The sequence below is a fragment of the Trachurus japonicus genome, chromosome 10 (assembly GCF_045865225.1).
Source record: "Trachurus japonicus isolate A0001 chromosome 10, Traja_1.0".
In the NCBI taxonomy this organism is placed as follows: Eukaryota; Metazoa; Chordata; class Actinopteri; order Carangiformes; family Carangidae; genus Trachurus; species Trachurus japonicus.
The window spans coordinates 8,439,474-8,463,102 of NC_140916.1; the positions used below are offsets into that span (position 1 = coordinate 8,439,474).

The 23,629-nt window shown below is 40.8% G+C and overlaps 1 protein-coding gene across 7 annotated transcripts in view; it reads left to right on the forward strand.

Moving 5' to 3' along the window:
• Positions 1-23,629, forward strand: part of ldb2a (LIM domain binding 2a) — a 96,810-nt gene that overhangs the window by 53,671 nt on the left and 19,510 nt on the right. For all 7 annotated transcript variants that reach the window (XM_085789150.1, XM_085789151.1, XM_085789146.1 and 4 more), the window contains exons 3-4: positions 8,288-8,460; positions 18,951-19,073. In XM_085789150.1, coding sequence (XP_085645276.1) covers positions 8,288-8,460; positions 18,951-19,073 — 296 coding nt within the window. The remainder of the gene's footprint in view (positions 1-8,287; positions 8,461-18,950; positions 19,074-23,629) is intronic.

A 23,629-nucleotide genomic window follows, 5' to 3' on the forward strand; every position in this document is an offset into this window, starting at 1 on the left:
TTGTCCACACGAGCATTTTCAAGTTGTTGGATTGTGTTTTTGATGAGTTGAGGGACAGGGGACCTTGTACTGTTCACCTCCATTGTGAGCAGCTTGCATCTCTGCCTTGCAGATCTCAAAACAACATGCACCGATAATTAAATGTAGCCTACTGAACGAACGTACTCCCCCTATGACTATAAGGATTATGGCAATAGGTGAATTTGCCAAAATGTTGAACTACCCCTTTATCAATGAGACTATAGAGCAGCCTCCACCTTACTATTTCAATGATTATCTTTTGTTTTTAATTTATTTCTGTCAAAATTATCGCATAGATCTGGGGGTTGGTGGGTGAATACTACTCTTGAATCTTTGCTTGAACATGTGTGTGCGCCTGTATGAACTGTGCTTGTGTGTGTGTGTGTGTGTGTGTGTGTGTGTGCGTGTTTGTGTGTGCGTGCGCATGCTCACCAGCCAGCAGACCTTCTTTTATTCTGGTGCCCCGCTCTCGAGTCGGAGCAGGAAAATCACTCTCGCCGTCTCGCTGGCTGACGTTGCTGGCAGGAGTCCTGGGGACCAACGGGGGGAAACAATCCTAACAAAGTGGCATGAATTAATGTGACTAATTAATACCACGTTAATTATTTGTAAATTGCATGTTTGGGTACACATTACTTGAGAGGCATATGCTCCTTGTCGTGTTCGCCCGAAATAAGTGCCAGCTAATCTGTATCTCTGGAGTGCCCTGCGACTGAAGACGGGCCAATCAGCACGGTGCAGGAAAAAGGAGAACACAAGAAGAAGACGAGAGAAAGAGAAAGAGAGAGAGAGAGAGAGGTGTGGAGGAAAGAAAAATAAGATTCCCAAGAAATATTTTTCATCTCATATAGGCTCCATGTGAGTTTTTTTCCCCCTCTGCAGTTAATTGTGTGAAGTTTTGTTTGGCTTGTGCTCTGTTGGTGAGTGTGAAATCTGGCTGCCCATTAACAGATAAATAATAGTGTTTTCAGCATGGGCCTACAACATGGGGCTGCTGAGCCTCCTTTTTATAGCACCGAAGTGAATTATCGTGTTCATAATTTTCTCACTGTGGAGCTTTCCCTGTCCACACTTCAAACGCCTTCCATGTCCTTTTTTTTTTTTTTTCTTCCCCCAACCACATTTTCATTTTTTCTTAATGTGGCTGCTTTTGTGTCCTCACCGGCTGAGTGTTGGCAACAGTTTCTCCCACTCCAGACTGTACTGTAGTTCTTGTTTTGTTTCTTTTTTGACGTAACTCTGCAACCCGATCAGTCAATTAGTTCATCAACAGAAGATGAATCAGAGTCTATTAATAATTTATCCAAACACTCAACAGTTCAGGCTTCTCACATGCTTTTCTCTGATTTACTTAATGTCGAACTGAAAGTGTTTTTGGACTGCTTACAAAATCTAACGATATGAAGATTGAGACTTTCACTCACAGTAGATGAACTTGATGATAATTGTGTTGATAATTGTATTTACCATTAGATCTGAAAGCTCATGGTGACGTCTTCACTTATTTTGTTCAAGTCAACTTGAAAAATTACAAAGATAAAACCATTTAAACTGCTAATTGAGAACCTAGTGGACTTCTCCAATTGGTCTTACTGTATAATTGGTATTTGTTGGCAAATTTCTTCACAGTCTAACCAATTACTGTGTGGATGGATATTTGACAGGTTACTGACTATTGTGACCTAAATGGACAGACTGTATTTTATCCATGATCGAACATGATATGATAAAGATGCCTTAGCTAGTGGCACACATTATACATTCACATATAATCCTATTTGGTTTTCATAAGAAGTTCCTTTTTGTTTACTTCTTTCCTACATTTTTGTCCTCATGGTTATAACTTTGCTTGGTGAACTCACCCCCCTCATGTCTGCTATAGGGCGCTTGGTTATTATTATAGACCTGATCAATAGACTTAAGCTTGTTGAAGGCCTTTACATTGTATTGTATTATGTATATTTTTCTTGGATTTATGCCACCCCTGTGTCTGATCAGCGCAACAGCAACAGCACCAGTGTCCTTAGACGTGCCCTTGAGCAAGACATGGAGGCCTGCTGCTGACGCAAAGCTAGCGAGCCAAAGTGTTTGCTTACAATATAAATAAGGTGAAGGGGTTGGGTTTATGAGGGGGGAGGGGGGGGGGGGGGGGGGTGGGGGGCTTGGAAAATATTTGAACCTCAGCCCCTAGAAACTATCTAAGGGGAGAAACACAAGACTACTGTGCTTGAAATGATCCAAGACCTGCTAGCATGGCTACCATTACATGCTTATCTATCACTCTGTCACCCCGGGCTACGCACACTGGGTTTTATTAGGACAGTTTTGGTTGAGGAGACGCAACCAAAACTCCTGCATGGCTTGGTGAGGTGGGCAAGAAGCAGATCTGCGTATCACCTGAGTACCCCCCCCCTCCTCCTCCCCCTCCTCCTCCTCTACCCCTCTTCTCCCCCTCCTCCCTCTATCTCTCCTCCCTGCCGTCTCACCCTCTCTTGCTGTCTCTCGCCCCTATTACCCCTCAGTGAGTCCTCGTTCCCTCATTGACAAGCTTATTTTTTCATCTTCCCTCCTAGTTTCTTCTTTCTCTCTCTCTCTCTTTCTCTTTCATCCCTCATTTTTTTTCTGTCCCAGTCCCTCTACCCCTCACCACCACCACCACCACCACCCCCCACCTCCCCCTACCCTCCCCCTCGTCTCCTCAGAGCTTCTCCGCATTAGCAGTCAGCTCCACTCCTAGACGTACTTTGTTTTTCAACCGTGGTGGAGACCGAGCGAGGGAGGGAGCGAGATACAGAGAGGAGGAGAGGGAGAGGGAGAGAGAGAGAGAGTGTGCAGTGCAAGTAATAGAGAGAGAGAGAGAGAGAGAGAGAGAGAGCATCATTTACACAGTCATCCACAGCAAGCGGACCCTGCAGCTCACCCTCCCTCCTCCCTCTCTTCCCTCAGCCACTGCTCACGATGCCAAACATTTTATGTGTTATTTAGTCATGCCTGACTTTATCGAATTTGAAAAACATGCCAGTCACGGGTACGCCCCCCCCCAACCACCCCCCACCCCCTCTTCTCCCCCCCTCCACACCCGACCACCAACATCATCCTCATCTCCCTCTCTTCTTCTTTCTTTCTCTCTCTTGATTCAGACTCTAACCATCTAGGTCTGACCTCAAGAGCCTCTCGAGCCGCTGTCTTTGGGGACATTTCACTTCTAAATGAAGTTTTATTCCCAGGCCTCATCCACCCGCACCCCCACCCACACCCACACTCACGAAACACACACACACATATATGCACACATACGCACACACCTCCTGACCACCCACCCACCCTGGGGGAAGGGGAGAAAGAGCATAAATTCTAGCCAACAGAGTGTTGACTCTAAGATGGATTATTTCTGCTAGAAATCAGAGGCCATGTGCTGCTGGATAATGTGGCTGTCCCGATTTTTTTTTTTTTTCCTGATTTTTTTTTTTTTTTCCACCACTGTTCTAATGATGGAGATTTGACGGGCAGGAAAATGCAGAGGAACAGAGAGACTTGTTCCACTAGGCGAGGAACGAGAGGCTAAAGGAAATCCCAACATGCTCGCCTTCATAATCCCAACGTCAGGATTTGTGGTTGTTTTGTTTTTGCTCTTATTTAACAGTCCGGCGTAGCTCAGTGGGTAGACCAGGTCACTAACACTTGGCGGGATTAGAGGTTTGATTCCCAGTTGAACCAATGATGCTAAAAAGAAAGAAAACAAAGGAAAAACAGTATTTACTCACTGTTAAATAATTACCACACTACAAATGCTACTGTGGTCTCTGCCAGCAGCACATAGTACAACAGAGACAGGCTGGTGGGACTGAAGCAGCTTCCAAGTGGTAGTTTATTGGTTGTTCTTATAATACATTTACAAAAAATTAACCTGACTGAGTCCTCCTTTATCAACCTGAACACAAATGTGTGGATGCCCCCTTTTTTTTTAAAACTCAAATCATAATCCTTTTTGTCAAATTAGCCAAGCTCCTCCACAGTCTTTCTGTGTACCCCCTGGTAACTGCAAAAGTGCTCCCATGTGTACAAGTACCTCTGGCTGGGAATCACTGATTTAGGCAGCACTCAGACTGACATCCAGCCTTGCATAAAACAACGCAGCCCCATCATTTATTTGAATGGGGCTATTCTGATGATGCAGCGGGATGCAAATGCAGGAAAAGAAAAGAAAGAAGAAAAAAAATCACAGGTTCATACAACAAATAAGTTGAATCTGGCTTAAATTTGCCAGAATAAAACATGACAATATCCAGCAGGATGCTGTGTTGGCAGCACATGCCTGGTACAGTAGTTTATAACAGTGGATGTTGTATTTTTTAGGGGGTTACCATGCGATCGTTATGACAAATATTAAGATAGTTGTGCCCATGATAACTTTGCAGTGTTATTAAGTCCTGTCTCTTTGTATTACAAGTGATTGTGCAGTTTTTTGGCAGCTTATATTCCTGCAAACTCTGGACCTCCTGCATTTGTCTCACTGGTATACGTGAAGCAGGAAGTCCCCACCTACCTATTCATTTAGGGCAGGGCTGTGTTTTTGAACGCTCACTTAAAATACTGTAAAAGGGACTTTTACTGTACTGTGTTTGTAATTTCATTGTAGCCTTAAGATGTCGTGATAAGAAATCAATGATATACAAGAAGAAAACTCAGACGGGATACCAATAGTGAGGGGAAAAAAGGGGACATTAGAAGTTTGTAGCCAGCAGTGAAAATGTCAGTTAAAGACCAGACAGTTGCTGGTTCAGATCCCCTGTGCATTTGAGTGAATGAGTAGCACTTTCCCCTCCAGTAACCTCTGGCCCTGCCCTTGAGCAAGTCAAATCGCTCAGGTGGAACTGCTCAGTGGTGTTTGGATGATGCCTGTGGTTACACTGCAGATCACAGGTGTGTGTGTGTATGTGTGTGTGCGTGGAAGTGTGATGTAGGGTGGTGCTGGAAATGAGTGTATTTTCCGCAGAAATCCAATAGCTGGAAAAATAAAGGCTGGAAAAAACAACAGGCTCTTTAAGGAAGGATGTCCCACTAAGATGCGGTTTTGGAGATGGTTCAGCAGATTGGGTCTGCACAGCTGCTCAACAAGTAACACAAACTGCAATATTCAGCTCTGCAGTTACCAGAAGAGGTAAATGAGAGCAGTTTGATGCAGCTGTTCTCTGTTGGTGCTGCATGCGCACCATCCCTGATCTACATATTAAGTTGTGCATTGAAGAAATTGCTTCTTTTTATTCTGAGTAAATCCTTTGCATTAACAACTCAGTTTTTCACTTTGAACTCGCAGTGTTTTTTCCAAGCTCTGATATGAAGCCATGCACACACACACTGCAAAATGTCACACTTCTCTTCACAGCAGATAATAATAATTAGTTGATTATTTGATCGGTTTTGATAGTTGTTCAATACTATTAGTTCATATGTTCAGTGTTTCGTCATCTCAAATGTAAATGCTTTCACATTTTTTATGGTTTTATGAATCAATTTCTATGAAAGTAAATTACATTCCCTTGTGGTTTGAAAGTGTCACATTGGACTATGGGGATTATAATGAGCATTTTTCACAGGCCAGACAATTGATCAATTAATTAAGAAAAATCTATCGGCTCACATAGAGAATAATACTCAACAGCAGTCGTGGTTTATTCAAAACAAAAGACACAATCATTTTGTTGAACATGGTGACGGTATCCTAGTGTAGTCGATAGAACTGGCTGCATCATACATCTCCAATGAGAGAAGCAGCTCCAGTATGTAAAGAAGTGAACTTCCTCCACTCCTGTTGCAGGATTTCAGGTTCTCAGTTGGGGGTGAGGGGTAGAGGGGGAGTTTTCACCGATGCTGCAGAGATAAAGAAGCTTTAAGACAAAATAGCATGGATGCTGTAGCCTACAGTACAGGTGAAGTTTAGGGACGATGGTTGTGTCACATGAAGAGTTTCAAAACCCCTGATGAAGAAGCTCCTGTGGGGAATTTTACTTTTATTTCACCCAAACACCAACAGTTGACTCTCAACAAAACATACTGTCAATATTTTCACAATCGAAGGCTGAGGAGGAACGGCGGCGGCAGTCTTGAACGTTTCATACCGTAAAACGCATGCACATTTTCAGGAATCCGTATCTTGCGTGCCATCACAGTGCATCTATAATGTAATGGGAAATGTTAGCCTCTCCTTGTGTATCATCCATTCGTCTCCTTGAAGCCAGCTAACACAGAGGAGATGGAAACCAGACAAAAGCCTGAGGGCTATAAAACACTGAAGACGATTTCTCCCTCCCTGACTCCTCCTCCGGTTTTCATCATGCAGGCTGTTCATTGTCTCTTTAGGCTTCTCCAGAAAGTTTGCACTGCAGAAGTTGTCCATCTTAATAATTCAGTTTAATACTAAACTCGGTCATATTATTCTGAAAAATATGTGAAAATACTCTCCTTCTCCCTGCACTGTCTCACTCATTTGAGGAATATTCAGAAGTGAGTGTTATGCGAGGTGTCACATCGTGGAGGAAGTGGATTGAGAGGCTGAAACTCATGATACTGTCAGTTGTTTCAAACAAATCTTTAATCTTCAGACATGTTGGAAAGAGCTGAATCTACCCCTCTGCACTGGAAGATTTATTTGACACTTGTTTCAAGGAAAAATCAGACTCAGTCGGAGAATAAAGGATTTGGGTATTTTCTTGGACTGTGAGCAGCTTTCCTGAAGGCAGCCCAGTGTTCAGCACTCAGTGAATCAATAGGTTTTAGGACGGTCCAATACTACTTTCTCTAAATCTGTAATGTGCCTGTTGCATTGAGAATTTTCATTCATAAATTGGGAACAATCAGCGGGATGGCTGCTGCTCGATAGCATATATTTAGCAGTTCATTCAGATTTCTTATGATTACTACAGCACGGCTAAAAACACTGTGTATGATTTGTGTGGGATTATTGCTTTTGAAGTGACTGGAGCAGAGAAGAATATAAATGAATGCCTGCCCCATATTCTGAATTTGGACAATTTTACATGTATGTTTTAAGAATATTTAGACATTTTCATCCAGAAAATAGGTTGTAGAGTCAAACCAATAAACAGCTGATTTAATCGTCCCTGTGTCAAACAGGAGAAACAACAACAACTTTTCCCGTCAACTATTTCCACATGTGATCCATTTCTAACTCTCAAACATCTCGACTCAGAGCTTTTAACAGCTAATAAAATGTTTATCTTGACTAATGAATCTGAAGCAGTTGTCCTTGTCAAGCACTTTATTTTGGTGTTGAGCTTTTCTTAGCACATATACTATCACTTCTTTTTATTCAGGATCATGGTTGCTTTACATTTTTAACTTTTATTGGCTTGAGTGAAACATATTTCTGCTTTTTTCTTTCATAATTGTGTTTAATCAATAAATTAGACTCTTTATGTAACAATACAACAACATTGCTTTGTAAAACTAATTTTAATGCACAGGAAATACAATTACTATTATGATATAATGGTGGTAGAGTGTGTAATTATAGTTGGTCTAAGTATTAAAATGCAAACCTGTCAGCTGATTTTGTATTTAAATCATAGTATTGTTTGTTTAATTTAAGCTTGTGTGTGTTTTGATCGCATTTATCATCTGAGACATTTGACTCTATTTACTGGATGAAAAAAAGGTCCAGTACAACTCTAATGTGACTATCTTACTGTAGGTTAACAAAAAGACTAAACACCTAGCAGCATCTGTGAAGCCCCATTATTAACTAATTTAATGTATTCTGTTTCCAATCTATATAAAAGCATAAAGCCTGACTGTAAACACTCATTAATTGGTAGGAAAAGAGTTTAGATGTAAGTTTAACAGAGCCAGGCTAACAGTTTCCATAGTAAGCTACTGTATGTTCACTGCTCAGACATGAGAGTGGCATTAATCTGCTCATCCAACTCTTGGCGAGAAAACAAACAGCAAACAACATATTTCCCAAAATGTCAAACTATTCCTTCAAAGGTTGGAAAAATCTTTTTGGTCTCGGTGCCGGAGTTCAAACAGTAGTAAATCACAGCAGCAGCAGTATATGCCTGCAGTTATATACAGTAGCACTCCTCTAGTCTCTTATTGGCACCATAGCAGTGGCAGTATTTTATGCTGTCACCCTTTTCTCTCCCATCTGTTGGCCATTAAGCTCAGTATCTTCTCTCCATATAAAGTCACACTTGGTCCCCTGCTGTATTTAGCAGCTCTGTCCTTTTCTTTTGTCTCCCTGCAGCGATCGGCCGGACGTTGATTCCTCGTTATTTCAGCACGGTGTTCGAGGGGGGGGTCACCGAGCTCCACTACATCCTCAAACACTCCAAGGAGTCGTTCCACAACTCCTGTATCACCCTGGACTGTGATCAGTGCACCATGGTCACCCAGCACGGGAAGCCAATGTTTACAAAGGTAACACCTGACCCCAGAGCATCTCCCACCATGAATAATTGATCACAAGCTATGATAATGGACTAGCCGAGGTGTTTAACTGGTTAAAGATCAAATCCATTTACAACCTTTGATTCTTTTCTTTTTTTACCATACCTGGTGGTGCGGCTTGTCAGCTGTGGGAAGGTCTTTATTCGCCAAATGAATTGTAAAATGATGTATTATCTCCTCAGCTTGCATGCATATTAACTATCTGTCCCTGATTTCTGAGGGAGAGGATCTTTCTGTGGCACATTCTGCGCAAGATTGCAAAATAACACAACACTAAATGCACATTTCCCAGGAAAAAACTGAGTATTTCTGCCCTCTAGACTCCAAAAGATTTTTTTGTGTGTGAGGCTAGCTTTGTATATTCATTAGCGGGTTGTGTTCAAGCTGAAATAGGGTTTAGTTGTTCTATAAGGTGGTTAAAACATAGAGATACGAACCCTAAATTGTGTTTTCATGTAGAATTTAATGTTCAATGATAACATCGCAGAGAAAAAACTCAGAGGAATCATTTTGACTGTCACATTGAATTCCAACCAGGAAATATCTTGGCTTAAAAATGCGGTTGCCAAGACTGAGTAACCACTGTTTAGACTGTAGGATTCATGCAGGGAAATGTCACTCATAACTCATATTTACCCTCTTCACTTCTCAGCATTTTGGCCCTGCTCCCTAGACCCCGAAATCCACAGGCATTTCTCTGTTAAAGATGTCGACTGATTCTTAAGCCCTCAAAGGCAGCGCAGGAGGACATGAATAAGATCTTTGAAGAGTATGGTTTAGTTTGCAGTATAAGTGAAGCACAGACAGAAGCGGGGGGGAAAGCAGAGGAAACACAAATTGCGCAGGTGAGATAATCCAAACCTGACACCGGGGTCTTCTGAAAGCACTAAAGCTGAGCTCATCTGCTTTTGTCTTTGGGGAGAGAATCCCCCTGTGAGCTAGAGTGAATATCTGCTTCACCACAGTCTGATCCAGATGGCTAGCTGACTCTTAGTGTTCTTCTTCTGCTGACTCTCTAAATGAATCTGAGGCCAGATACCTTGTCAGCGCCGAGCAGCCAAGCTAAAGGGATTCCATGTTCCCTGTACCATGAACCCCGAGCTGCAGCACCGGACCAGATTGTTCTGACATTAAACAGCTATACACCCTCTTGTTTTCAGGACTTGACAGTATGCACTCACTCTTGGGTGTGTGTGTAAGTGTGTGTAGTGTGCAGAGTCTGAAATTAACTTTTTTGGCTGACCTGCCAAAGGCTATCGGACTAAAGAGAGAATGGGAAAAAAAAATACATAATTGTAGACAAAAAAAATCTGCATTTTACCAACTAAGTTTGTTTTTTATTGAGATTCAAAATCTTATTTTCTGTAAAGAAATGAACAAAATCTGCCGTGGGGTTGTGTCGTTACTAGTTTCGAATACAAATGAACTTAATTCAGGAATTTCTAGATATCAAGTGTAATTTTTCCCAATAACAAGGCTGTGATACGTTTCCTCCCTTCTTGCTTTTGGATATTGAATCTCAATATGAGAAAATTCTTCATAGAAAGAAAACAGCACCAACAAAATATTGTGCCAATCTGTCAGATTTTTGTTCTCTACATTCAATCATAGAAATTAAAACTGAATCATTATACCTAAAGCAAAACCTTTGGAAACTTTTCGTCCAATCAACACCACCCAAGCTAACAGCCGTTAATAAATAGCTTTATGTTGAGATAACAGTGCAGAATTTTAAATTTTACACATTTCTTTAATGTTAGTATGTCTTTAATGTTGAATCCTGTTTCTTATTTGCCTGCATGTGTGGGGTCCGAGTTTATAAAAGCTTTTCAATTTTTAAATGAATTCCTGCGATCATTAACATATGAAAAACTTTATTTAGCAGCCGAGCAGCGCAGGACCTTTTTTTTTAATCTAGCATTCATAAAAGTCAAATCTTGCCATGGTTGCAGTTATGGCAGGTGTCTGTGGGTGTTTACGTGTTAGTGTATATTTACATGCATGACTGCCGACATGTGAGTTTGGATCGAGGGGGGGGATCCTGAGGTCATGTCACCGTTCCTGTACATTTTATATTCATGTTGTGGTTCGGTTGGTTGAGGTGGGGGTTGGGCATGTGTATGTGTATGTGTATGTGTATGTGTGTGTAAATGGGTGTAGGCGGAAAAGGGGATGGGGGGGTGGAGGAGGAGAAGGTGGTGGTGGGAGAGGGGTGTTGGGGGGGGGGGGCTCTTTGTGTTATAATATTAGTGAGTATGAAACAACCACAATAACGCGCGCAGGAAACGTCTCGTGATCTCGCTGTTGTTTGGTTTGTGTAAACAAGGCTCCCTAAAAAAAGAAGAAGAAGAAGGAGAAGAAAGAAAAAAAAAAAAACATAATATATTACGAGTGTCTGATATTAACTGAACAGAAACAGAAACAGAATGGCCCAGGCCCCGGTCAACAAAAAGCTAAATTTGATGCTCGCAGCGCTGCTCTCTTTTCATCTTCACCTAAATTGGATGAGAAGAATTAATTCATTAGAAAAAAAAAAAAAAAGGGAAAAAAAAAAAAAGAATTCCAATAACTGAGCGTGTTCTCCCTGAGCTCCCAGCAGCAGCGAGCCTGCAGCTCTGGAGGCCCGAATCTCAATCAGCTCTGCCTCGCCTCGCTTTCCTCAACCACCACCACCCTCCTCACCCCCCCCCCACTACCCCCCTCCATCCCCCCGCCGCTCCCCCTTCCTCCTCCTCCTCCTCCTCCTCCTCCTCTCTCTCTCATTCCCCTGCCTGACTCGCTCATTCTCCCCTCGCTCTCTACTCCACCGCTCTCTCATCCTCCCCTCTTCTTCTTCTCTACTCCCCCCCCCCCCTCCACCCACCCCCTGCACACACGCACACACACACACACGCACACACACGCTCGCATCCTTCATCCCTAGAGAAATCATCCCCAGCTCCCAACTCGCTCTCTTGCTCTCCCACTCCCTCTCTCTCTCTCTCTCTCTGCCTGTATCTGTCTCTTTCTTTGCTCGTCTCACTCTCTCTCTTTCTCTCTCTCTCTCTTTCTCTCTCTCTCTTTCTTTTCCAAAATTCCTAATTCCAATTTGTCTTATTGGCGCTAGCACATTTAAAGAATAAATCTTGTTTTTTAAAACTTATTTATAACATATTTTTTTCATACGGTAGTTTTAGCTCTTAGTAATAACGATAAAAACAACTGTAGTTATTTGCTGAGATGCGGGGACACTAAGAAGATGTCATTACACACACACACACACACACAGGTAGTCAGATGATCTTTGTTTTGTTTGTTTGACTTCATGAGATGAAAGATAAAAAAAAAAAAATCACAAGCAGCAACATTAAGGTCAAGGATAAAACAGTAAAAATCCAGAGTTAATATCTATGTGATCCTTGATGTAAACACAGCAGCACTGCAGGAGTCTGGGTGACAGTCTGGTATGATCCCACAAGCAGTCAAAGAAAAAAAAATCTCACATGAAAAAAAACCCAAAAAACTATGCACAGTAATTTCAACTGGGATGGTAAAGCTGCACTTCCCCGTTCCCCGTACTGTAAGCCTTACAGTAATTTGACCTTCTTTTTCGAGGCACCCAAACTAATTTGGAGGAGAGATTGAAGGGGAACGGTAAAACTATTACTCAAACTGTGATCATTTCAGTTCACAGCTTGGTTTAACAATAACCTGCTGTTCGTGCCACACTTGTGCACCCGCACAATTTTCCTATGCAATGAAGGATTATCAGTGTCATTTCAGGTGCGCTCAGTTTCAGTCTTACTTCCAAATAAGGTGTCTAAAAAAAAAAAAAATCCTGGCACCTGCTCATACTGTAGAGATCCTTCAACGCGTATCGACATTTCTTCTCTTGAACTGTATTTACGTTACATTTCATTGCATTTACTCATTTACCAGGCGCTTTTATCCAAACTGACTTGCAAATGAAGGACACCAGTTGGCTTCAGTTCAGTCAGAAACCTTGGTTTGGGTATTAACTATTTCATCTATTTAATAAGTGCAAGGAGATCTTATAAGGAAGTGTATAGTAAGTGTGAGTTAGACGTGTAAAAGGGATAGTTCAACATTTTGGCAAATTGGCCCATTGCCATAATCCCTATAGCTTTAGGAGTAGGTTCGTTACCTTTATTTGTCGGTGCGAGCTACTGTATTTTTAGAACGGTGGAGCAGAGCCGCGAGCTGCTCAGAGCTACGCTATGGAGGCTAATGGGATTTCTTGGTTTCCCTCATCAAACTCATCAAATACACAATCCAACAACTCTAAAACGCTCTCGTGGACAAGTTGTGACCTGCACATTCACCATGCTATGAGATAATAACGTAACGTTACGAGACAGAGTTGTTTTCGAGGCAAATGCAGAGACTGCTTGCCGGAAAACTGCCCCTGACAGAAACGCGCATCAGCTGTTTTGCATGAATTTGCTTCGAAATCGAAATCCCATTAGCCTCTGTAGCGTAGCTCTGAGCAGCTCACGGCTCTGCTCCGCCATTCTAAAAATAGCTTGCACCAACAATTAAAGGTAACGAACCTACTCCTAAAACTATAGGGATTATGACAATGGGCCAATTTGCCAAAATGTTGAACTATCCCTTTAAGGTTTTTCGTTTGCTTCTTCCACTGTTTGGGAACCACAGATATTTATAGTGACAAAGACACTTGATGAGACACATCTCTCACTGCCTTGCATCTGGAAAAACCCAGGTTTTCAGGGAGTGTGAAGTGTTAGTATTGTTGCATAATGAGACTGAGGAAGTCCAGGAATGACTCCAGTCCACTTGGTGGCAGTAACACACGCATGAGCCCTAAAGTTTACCTCCTCTATCTCCTGAAGTTTCATTTCCTTTATGTCGCTGGATTACACACAGCTTGTCAAACACTAGAGGCTTTGTTAGCAAACACAATGTGTTAATCACATCGTCATATCTGATATTGATATTTCAATACATGTAGGTGATTTGAGTTGGACTATTGGTATAACTCGTTACTATGTTACCATGCATTACTATGGACATCCATTAAATACAACTGTAACAACACATAGACACTCAGGAGGTAGGAAATATTAACCAGCAACCATAAGCTTTCATGTAACCAATCTCATACTTTTTAATATGGTTTTTAGTGTCAATATGTTCTTTTGTTATTGTCTCATCCAATTTGATTAGGTAGAAAGGGAAAACATAAACTTGCGGTTAATTGAAATGTGAAACAAAACAAAAGGACACAAGTGAAGCCTGTCCTCAAGGCACCCCGGTGCACTGCAGAGCCACTTTTGGGAACCACAGGTAGTTAATCTGCCCAAAGTGTTGCTTTGTTCTTAGCTTAGTGTTTGTGATCATCACTGTCTGTGTCTCTTGTCCTGTTGAACTTAATTATAATGATGTTGCCATGTTCCCAGATCCCAGCAACAGACGTGGTGATTACAGTTTTACTAACTAACTGATGGAAACAATGGCTAAAACTACAAAAAATATAAAACTTAACTTGTTGTAGGTACAGTATAGGACTGTCAAACCAGGTTGTACAAAGTCTCCAAAACAAAGGCAAGTCAAATGACGATTGCAACACACGACGACAGGGAAAGAAAAACAAATGAGTGATGTGAGGTAGTATATACAAGGACGAAGAGATGTGGTTTGAAAAATTGAGGTAATGGGGATGAAAAACCATTACAGAAGTACAAAGAGGTGTCAGATTGTAAAGGAGCCCCACACAGTTTCATGTGGAGTGTTCATGCACTTTCTCCATCTCCATGTCACCGCGCTGCGCCGGGGTGCTGCACGCTAATGAACGGGTGGAGGGGGCAGCAGCGGGCGCTGAGAGTGGGCGGAGTTCTCCAGGTGCCGGTAGACAACGTGTGTGCAGGTTGGCGGGGCGGCGAGGTGTTGACAAGGTGTCACAGGGTGCCAATTTGACCAAAAAGCCCCCCAACCTCACAGCCGCCCCTGGCATCCCAGCACTTCTGCTCGCTACCCAGCAGGCCTTGCTTTCCTCCCCCGACTCATGTGTATTAGCTCCGAGGGCACGGCCCTTGTTACCGGTGCCCAGCTGGGGGGGTTTGTGCATGCTGGGAGGTGAACAGAGAGCAAAAGACGAGTTCGTGACACAGTGATCGCAGCTGAAGTGAATTTAATTCCCTGAGTGGATTGTTGTTGTGGTTTTTTTTTGGTTTTTTGAGAAATTGACAAGTGGTTGTGTTACCAACCAACACTGTGTGTTTCTCTGGTTTTTGCTTGTAGTCAGTAGTTTTCTTCAAATTCCTGGCATGTTTGAATCCTCACTCCACCATACTTTCCTATAATTCTTGGTATTCTCTCATAGCAGTCGAATATCAGTGTGAATTCTTACTCTTTTTGTGTTTATTTTGTATTGCCTGCTCCACTTTATGAGGGTTTTAATTGCACTTAACGATTCATGTAGGCTGTTTAGAATATGGATTTGATTACTTCCTGCATCTCTATTCTTCTCAGGTATTTACCCCATTCGTCTGACAGTTTGATTGGCTGTGGCAGCCTGTGGTTGGTATTGTACTGTTTGTTAATTGCCCAAACAATAAACAAACACTCCAATAACCAAGGCCTTTCCAAGGACTGAAATGTAGCTGCTCCTTTGACACAGTTGTTGTTGTTGTTGTTGTTGTTGTTGTTGTGTGTTCACCCCTTGCTCCACAGGCGTCTGTTTCACAGGTGTGCATCAGTTCTGAATTTGAAAATATTTTTGCTGTGTTCTTGGTAAATTATTAAATGAGCTCTTTGGCTGGGAGTTAATTGGTACCGGATGATACTGTAGTACAGTAGCTGCTTCTGGTTTTTTTGGGGTTTTTTTTTACACATTTACACAAATAAAAGTATTGATTAGCACTGGTTAACTATGAGATGCTGACATTTCTTGTTACTTTTTGTGCGACACATACACAACACTGCTACTGTGTATCTGCAGTAAGCTAATATTGGCCCATATATCAGCCTGGCTGGTTTATCGGCTCAGCTCTAAGTTGTCAACTCAACACATTTGCTGTAAATAAACATATTTTCCGTAGCACGCCTCACTTATTTATACGTACAGTAACCATAAATAACAATAAATGCTGTGATGTTAATGCTTTACTGTCAGGCTTCTCTGTCTGTGCCCGACACAGAGGATCTTCTTGAGCATCAGTATTATAAGGCATGTTGGCACCTTGTTGCCATAATTGAGAATATTTAGTCAACTTTGAACCTATTTATATTCACCAGAGGCAGTCATGAATGCTCATAATAATCGATTTAATGACCTTCAGCTCCTCTGCTGTTAATTGATTGTCATGTTAGGGTATAGTATTGAATAGTGTCTCAGCAGCAGGACGCTGTTATTCTTTCTTGCTCTTTTGAGCCGGAGATCCCCTGATCTCAGCCCTGTTGTGTGGAAGATTTATGACCCTGCTCTTAAATCAATGAGGACTCTCTGTGAGGGGCTGTACCATTTAATGGACCACTTTTTAATTCAAGGGGATTTTCCTCCTTTTAGTTTTCATAAGGGAGCACCATTTAGGTTTTAAAAAATTGTACCAGCCATTGTTAAAAAATATTATATTCTAACCAACTGGCTTCCACTGTGGAGAAATAAATTGCTTTGTATGATTGAATCTACACTGGGATCTGTGGAAAAGGCTGCCTTGGTTGCATATGTGGGTAATATATCTCTGCACCAGTGCAGCTAAGACAAATTCCTGCACATTTATTGCACTTGGCAATTAAAGTGATTCTTACTCTGGTTCTGATTTAGGCTGTTTGCCAATTTATTTATTGGTTACAGAAAAGCAGAAAGCTTGCAGAGAGAAGTAGAAGAGCAACAGTGGAGGCAATGCTAAAGACACAGTTGGCACTATGGAAAAAGAAATCAATAGTTCAGCGTTGTTTCACTGTAGGCTACAGCACCTGGAAAGCATCAGAAGACACTGGCTCACTAGTAAACACAATTCAAGTTATTTCACTGCCGCCGGGTAAATACCATAAATCTGCAAAAAGCACCCGCTCACAAATGATGTAAAGAATAACTTATTTCCATATACATGCTTAAGTATTTTGTCTTTTAATAGGTTTTGGTGGCCCAGGGGACACAATAGTCATCCACTGCATAATGACCATGATACATTTAATTTCATGGAGGAAAAAACAAAAGTTGCAGTTGTTCGTTTTTTTCTCTCTTTTTTTTTTCCACAATTCAACAACAGTTTGAGTCCTAGTCGATCCGTCACAACATTCCTATTTATAACATGGTCTGAAAAACCCTGGGGGGGGGTTGGTGATGTTTATTTTAGAGTTACAATATAAAGTGTATGAAACATCCCCAAATGAAAATGTGGTTTTGTGTTTTTAGTCTTATGAATGAATATTTGTGGTTTTAGAGCTTTCTTCAATGAACTCTGCAACTCATAAACATCATGCCACTGTGAAAACCATTTATCTTCAAAGTGTCAAATTTTCATGAGCTAAGAAAATTGTTCTTCTTTTCATTTTAATAGACAAACCAGCGGGTTTTGACTGGTTTATTTATTTTAAGACACATTAAGCAACATTGCATCCTTCTTCTACAGTATTTATCTGAAAAATTAACAACCAAACTTGGAGATTTGTGTTTTCTACTTACAGTAGTTTTCGCATTCACAGTTGTAGTTCTTGGGCGGACGTGGTTTTGATTTTGGTGCTTTGCAAGTCGTCACTCTCGGTCTTAACTCTGAGGTCAGCTGTTTGACAACTGCTGGAATTAGAATAAAATAAAAAATGAAATGAAGACCATTAATTGTCCATTAAACACCAAGGATTATTTCCAAATATTGCTTTAGTCTAATCCACACTTATCAAGCTCAGACAAGCCCAGTATCAGACCATGCAGCAGATCCCACATGTGTTTGCATGTAAAACCACTGTAGTATCATCATCGCTGAGTTATGTCAGTCATTGGATGGAAGTGTTAATTTCCAGAACAATATGTATCTATTTTCAGAAGAAGTCAAATTAGAACCAGACGTCGCTCATTCAGTATTTAAAAGCTAAAGCCTTATTGATCTTGAGTGGAAATTCACAGCAGCACAAGAATAGGCCACGAGGTAAGAAAGCATAGACAGACTTAATTGGATAACATGAATAGCTGAGAGAAATTAAATGAAAAAAACTATAAATATTATGCACTTTTTAACCTTAACAATACTTAATGTTGGATAAAAAATAAATAATATTTATGGGAAGGATCTGTTTGTGCAGTACTGATATATATAGTATATAATAAATATAAAATAAAAAAATATATACACAATAAAATTCAACATCCTCCACAATGATCATACAGTTGAGTCAACACTTAAACACCTAAACTGATTCAACAAAAGCTGAACATTTGAACCTTCATGAAGGGAAGACATTTAGAAGAACTGTTGAACTGCATTAGTTTTAGCAAAGTGTTCCTAATAAACTGACCACTGAGTGCATGCTATAACGTATTGCTATTCGTATGTGCAGTATGCATACTATAAACATATTATAGTAGTAATACAAAATAGTAGTATATATATATATATACGTATATAGTAGTAATACAAAACTATATATAAATATATATAAAGAAATTGAAAAGCATTGTAGGGGGAAGGGATGGGGGGCGGGGGATGAGGTGGGGGTTGGAGGGGGGGCAGTATGGCTGCTAGCCTCTTTCTTGTTGATCCTCAGGAGACCATCTGCGCTGGGGGCATTGATTAGAGTGTGTCTGGTGGGATTACATCTTTGCCGTTGCCATGCCAACTAATCAGCTGATTTTTTTTCCCCTCTCTGTCTGTCTCTCCATTTCTCTCTCTCTCTCCTCTCTCTCCTCTCTCTCCCCGGTTGTCACAGCAACGAAATACGGGAGAAGCGCAAGGTCCCCGGCAAGCGCTGAATTCAGCTAAAGGGGCGAAAAAATGTTTTTTTTTTTCCTTCCTTACTGTTTCTGTCTCGGTCTTCCTCCCTCCCTCCCTCTCTCCCTCTCTCTCTCCCTCCTGCTCTCTCCCTCTCTCTCTTTCCTCCTAATTGGCAACTCTCTCTGACCTGAAGTTCTTTTGTCTCTGGCGTAAACACACCCCTCTCTAGATTACATTTATTTTCACATTTTAGAAATAGCTGGATGTTCGAGAGGCCCAAGGACAGATGCTCTGAATGAGGAAAGTGAGCAGAGTAAATATTGGGAGCATAATAGCTCGCTCCATGCTACAAAGTCCTTGAACAAATTCCAAAACGGAGACGAAACCCTTCCAGCGTTTTTTTTTTTTTATATCAAAAATCACGCCTGGCCAATAAACACTGATTTCTTTTTTTGTCTGTGTCCAAATCAGCTGACGGATGGCTGCCAGCCGCTTAAAGATTAGTGAAAGAGATATCAGGCCGAGGAGAAACGTAAAAATAACACTAACTTTGTGATCTTTGTCCAGGTTTGCACAGAGGGTCGCTTGATACTGGAGTTTGCCTTTGATGATCTGATGAGGATCAAGACGTGGCACTTTACCATCCGGCAATACAGAGAGCTCATCCCCCGCAGCATCCTGGCCATGCACGTGAGTGTGACATCATTAACACGCGACAACAAAAGCATGCTACCTAGATCTGCCTGGTTCTTCTGGTGTCACTTTTTGAATCCTAACCAGGGTCTCCGCTCTCTGCCAAGACACTTTTTTTGAAGCTATTCATGAGCATATGAAATTTAAACGCCAACAAAGCAGTTTGGAGGGATTTTTGCAAACCAATTTATTTGCAGACATCAAAGGCCACTGAGGATAAAAAAAGGGCCCTTGTCTGAAAAAAGGAGAGAGGGAGAGAAAGAGAGAGAGAGAGAGAGAGGAAAAAAAAACAAGGTCGAATGAATAATCTGCTTAATTCCACTAAGTGTAACACACATTTAGTCACTGGAGCTGTGCAGTGTAGCTAGAGCTAGCAGAAGGTTTCCTGTTTTCTAATGATTTTTAACCGAAACTGTGATATAACACTGCTGTTGGGGAAAGAAAAACATTTTCTCATAAATAAAGGAAGCCAGATTATGCATACGCTCACACTGGCCTTGGGTCTATACAATTGTGCTTTTTATATGTATCAAGGGCCCATGGGTTATAAAACTCTGCTCACCCCCTTCGCAGACACTTCTTTACGTAAATGTGATGGCAGCTTTTACAAGTCGCTCTCATAACGGAGTAAGAGCCCAAATCACTTCTGCATAAAAGTCACAATGGCAATCTTCTTAGTTTTTGGACCCATTAACATTTCTCTAACACTTCACACAGCACAGGTCTGATTTGATTCTGATGGGGAATTAAATGAGCGTCTTGTTCACTTGATTAAGATCCTATGCTCAATTAAATAAATAGTTTGCTAAACTTTAATGAACTATAAACCACTTTGAATGCACTTAATGTTGGAAGGAGATTCCCCTCATGTCAGAAAAGTCTTCATCTATATATGTTTCTCTTTCACTGTGAATAGTAGTGTACATAAAAAAAAAAAACGTAAACTAATAGCATACAGCTCGCGAAATTTGTAACAGTCTGTCACTCTGTAGTTGTGCACTGCTGGACTTGTGCACTGGACTATGATGGACTAATAAATGATGAGATTCATGAGAAAATTTATTAGGAGATTAACGAGAAGAGAAGTGGGAGCAAGCGTCCATTGCACTCGCGATGATCATTAATTAAAGCTTTAGTGACAAAATCCATCAGTGATGCAGCCGGTGAGAGACCAGAAAACATTTTTCCTCCTTATCATCATTTAAATTTGTCAACTCACCGCACTTGCGCACCAGGTGCAGGCACACGCGCCGCTCTTTCCCCAAATGTGCTGTCACGTTTGAAAAAAAAAAAAAGAAAGCTGTGATGAAACCTTATGTTTAAAAAAAAAAATGATGAAAGCCATTACTTAAACAGATAAATGAAGTCAGCAGTGTTATGTATTACAATGTCTGAAAGGGGTTTTGGTAAGACAGCAAAACAACAATAATGAAAGTGCTCTCACAGGGGTTTTTCTCCTCAGCAGTCATATTCCACCCATTTGCTTTATAAATAAAATGACTTTTTTTTCCTCTCTCCACATCTTCTCTTTACCCCCATGGAGCTAAAGGTGTGTTAGAAGCAGCTTTGCCTCTATAGCCCCGCTTCTTTTTTAACCAAAAAAATCTTCATATGAATTTCACTCACCAATAAATTGGCCCCTTTGGGTATTCACACTAATTCCTAGAGAGTGGGATATTGTGGGGTATTGTGGGTCCTCCTGACCAAGATCTTCAGTGATTTGTGTGCGAGTGTGAGTTCACTCTTTTGATCGCTGCCTGGACTAATGAAAGCAGATACAGACACACGGGAGTCAGAATAGGAGAGTTGAAAACTGCAGATGCCAGTGCAGATGTAGCAGTACACGGCGGTGGGCCCACTTTCTGAAGTGAGCTGAACTACTGCTGTGCTTTTTTTCCACTGTCACTCAGGAGGAGCTGTGTGGAAAAGAAAGTAAGTTTGGTCTTATTTGAGTTTATAGAAGTTTATAAAAAGAAGAAGTCTGTAAGTGGTATTAGTCATTACTGAGTGACGCATTACATCATTTTGGTCCTGGGTGGCAAAAAGTATAAAAGTGTAAAGGAAAGAAACCACAACATGGTGTAAAAAAAAAAAATCAAGTGGGTTTTAACTCAAAGTACAGTGCAAAAAAGTTGAAACTCACTGACAAACCTACATAAGAATCTAGGAGCCATACTACATAAAACAAGTGTGGAAACAATAGGTTTCAATGTGTAACTAGATGTTAGAAATGATTATGGCAACACTTTACTTTAAATCACCCTAATTAGTCTTTATACGGTTATTAAATTATGTATTGTGCACTGTAATGACATTGTAAGTAAGCAAAGTTTAAGTGTTTACTAAATGTAATGTTTTTATTATCTGTTAATTCATCAGCTTGAACCTGTGGGTACTCAGAGAAGACGTTATAGTTATAACCAAATATATTACTAAACACTTAACACTATAGTGTGTTATTATAATCCATACAATATACGTACAGTATGTTTATATACTGCCTATAAATGCTAAATATGGATACCTATGTGAAGGTGGTATAGCATCATTATACATTATTGAAAAGCTTAGATTTCTCCTCCATTGGCTGTTTCACATTAGTCTCTGTTCTGAGTTTACAACAGCACTGGTGAAATGAAAAGTAGTTTACCATAACCTCATACAGTAGATAGAGTCTCCAGAACCCAGACAACAGCTGTGTCCCATGTTGTGCATTTACAGCTCATTGATGCTATGCTACTTAAGCGCCACAAATTTCAAGCCCCATAACAGAAGTAATTTCACATGTCAGTTCAGTTCTCACATAAATACAGTATATACAAAGTCATCACCAGTTCAGTGTTGAAGCCAGAGTCCTGCAGTTCCTGCAATGCCCACTAGATGCTGACTTCAAAAATTCCCCTGTATTGAAGACAAACCATCCCATTTTTTTCCCCCACAGAATATCATTTTCAGTCATTTTAATGGTGATATTTGATAGTTATTGCTTCATTGCAGAGAAATTAAAAGCCTAAACAGAAGTATGTCTTAGAGTTGATTGCCAGGTATTTCAGCTTATCATCTCATTCAGGTTTTTAAAGCTTCATGATGACAGCCAGCAGTAAAACTTAATCTTCAATGCATCGCCTCAGAATCCTATTAGTAGTATCACAGGTTTTATACAAGTAAAAATAGCAAGTCCCACAAAACAGTAGGTGACAGAATAACGAAATGATTAAAAATGAAAGTACTTATCATGTGGTTCCTGTACTGTACCTCAAAATTCAACTTGTATACTGCAAAAAGATGAGTTTACTTGGTCGAGGGTGCCACAAATACACAAAGACAATGAAAAGTACACAAAGCTGTGCAAAGAATAAACACCATCCTGAGGATGCACATCATCTGTAGTGATGTATCCTATGTGTCTCCCCCTCCCCAACATCTGCTGCCCCCCCCTCCTCCCCCCTCCCTCCCAACAGCCACCCACACACACAGATACATACACATCCCTTGTACACTCTCACATAAGGTAGAGCAGTTGTGTTCAACTCAAACAGTTATGCAAATATACATTAAAATTTATGACAGTGAATCACAAGACAAACAGTTACAAATAATGCAGAGTGGTACAGATGCAACAGCTGTTATAGTAAACACATTAATACTAGCAGGAATACCATCTACAAAGAGACATACAGACAGTATAATGCAGTGTAATAGTTGAAATAATACATATTTCACTTGTAAATGTAGTAATACAACAGTGTAAAAAATACTCTATTACATATACAGTATCAAAAATAAGAGTATTTATTATGAGAAACTAATGTATAATATGACTGATGCATTAAGGTAGAAGTACTATTTTTACAGTACTGTTTGCATGGTAACTCTAAGACATTGTAACTTAAATCCATATAAAAAAGTGATGTTTTATAATGTGAAATATGTCTAATATTACAAATTCTCATTAAATGAGGCTTCAAATAGTATAAAAGTATCTCTGAGTTGTACTAGGGTCCAGTATCTCTGCAGGAGACTCTGCAGCACTGCTGAGCATCACTCCTCTTACATTAGGTCTGATACCAACACTGTCAATGTTGGCTGACATCGTCTTCACTGCTGTTTAAACTTCTCGTTCGGACCACTGCCGTGCATCTTGAATTCAGTGTGCGTTTTCCTGCAGTTTGTACTCCGTTGTTTGTCTGTCTGTCTTTGGCCTCTCGAAATCGAGTGTCTTTGTTGTCCCTGCGCCATATGTGCCAGTGTTTACTCGCATTTCCACAAATTGTTGATACAACTCTGCACCAGTGCTGTCAGGACACATTTCTGTACAGTATGTTTAGCCTAATTCTACTTGATGAGTAAAGTAATTCAGATTCTGATCTTGCCCGTCGCCAATAATGCACACTTGGTTCAATTCTCCTGTCACTCATGTTGGTCTGCTGACGGTACAGAAGGACTCTCTTGCCTCCCTCTTGACTTTCTCCACACAGAGATGCGACTGGAGATAGAATTATGCATATTTCATGAGGCAGTGAATGCAAGTGTGCTCACTGCTTCTGCTCAGT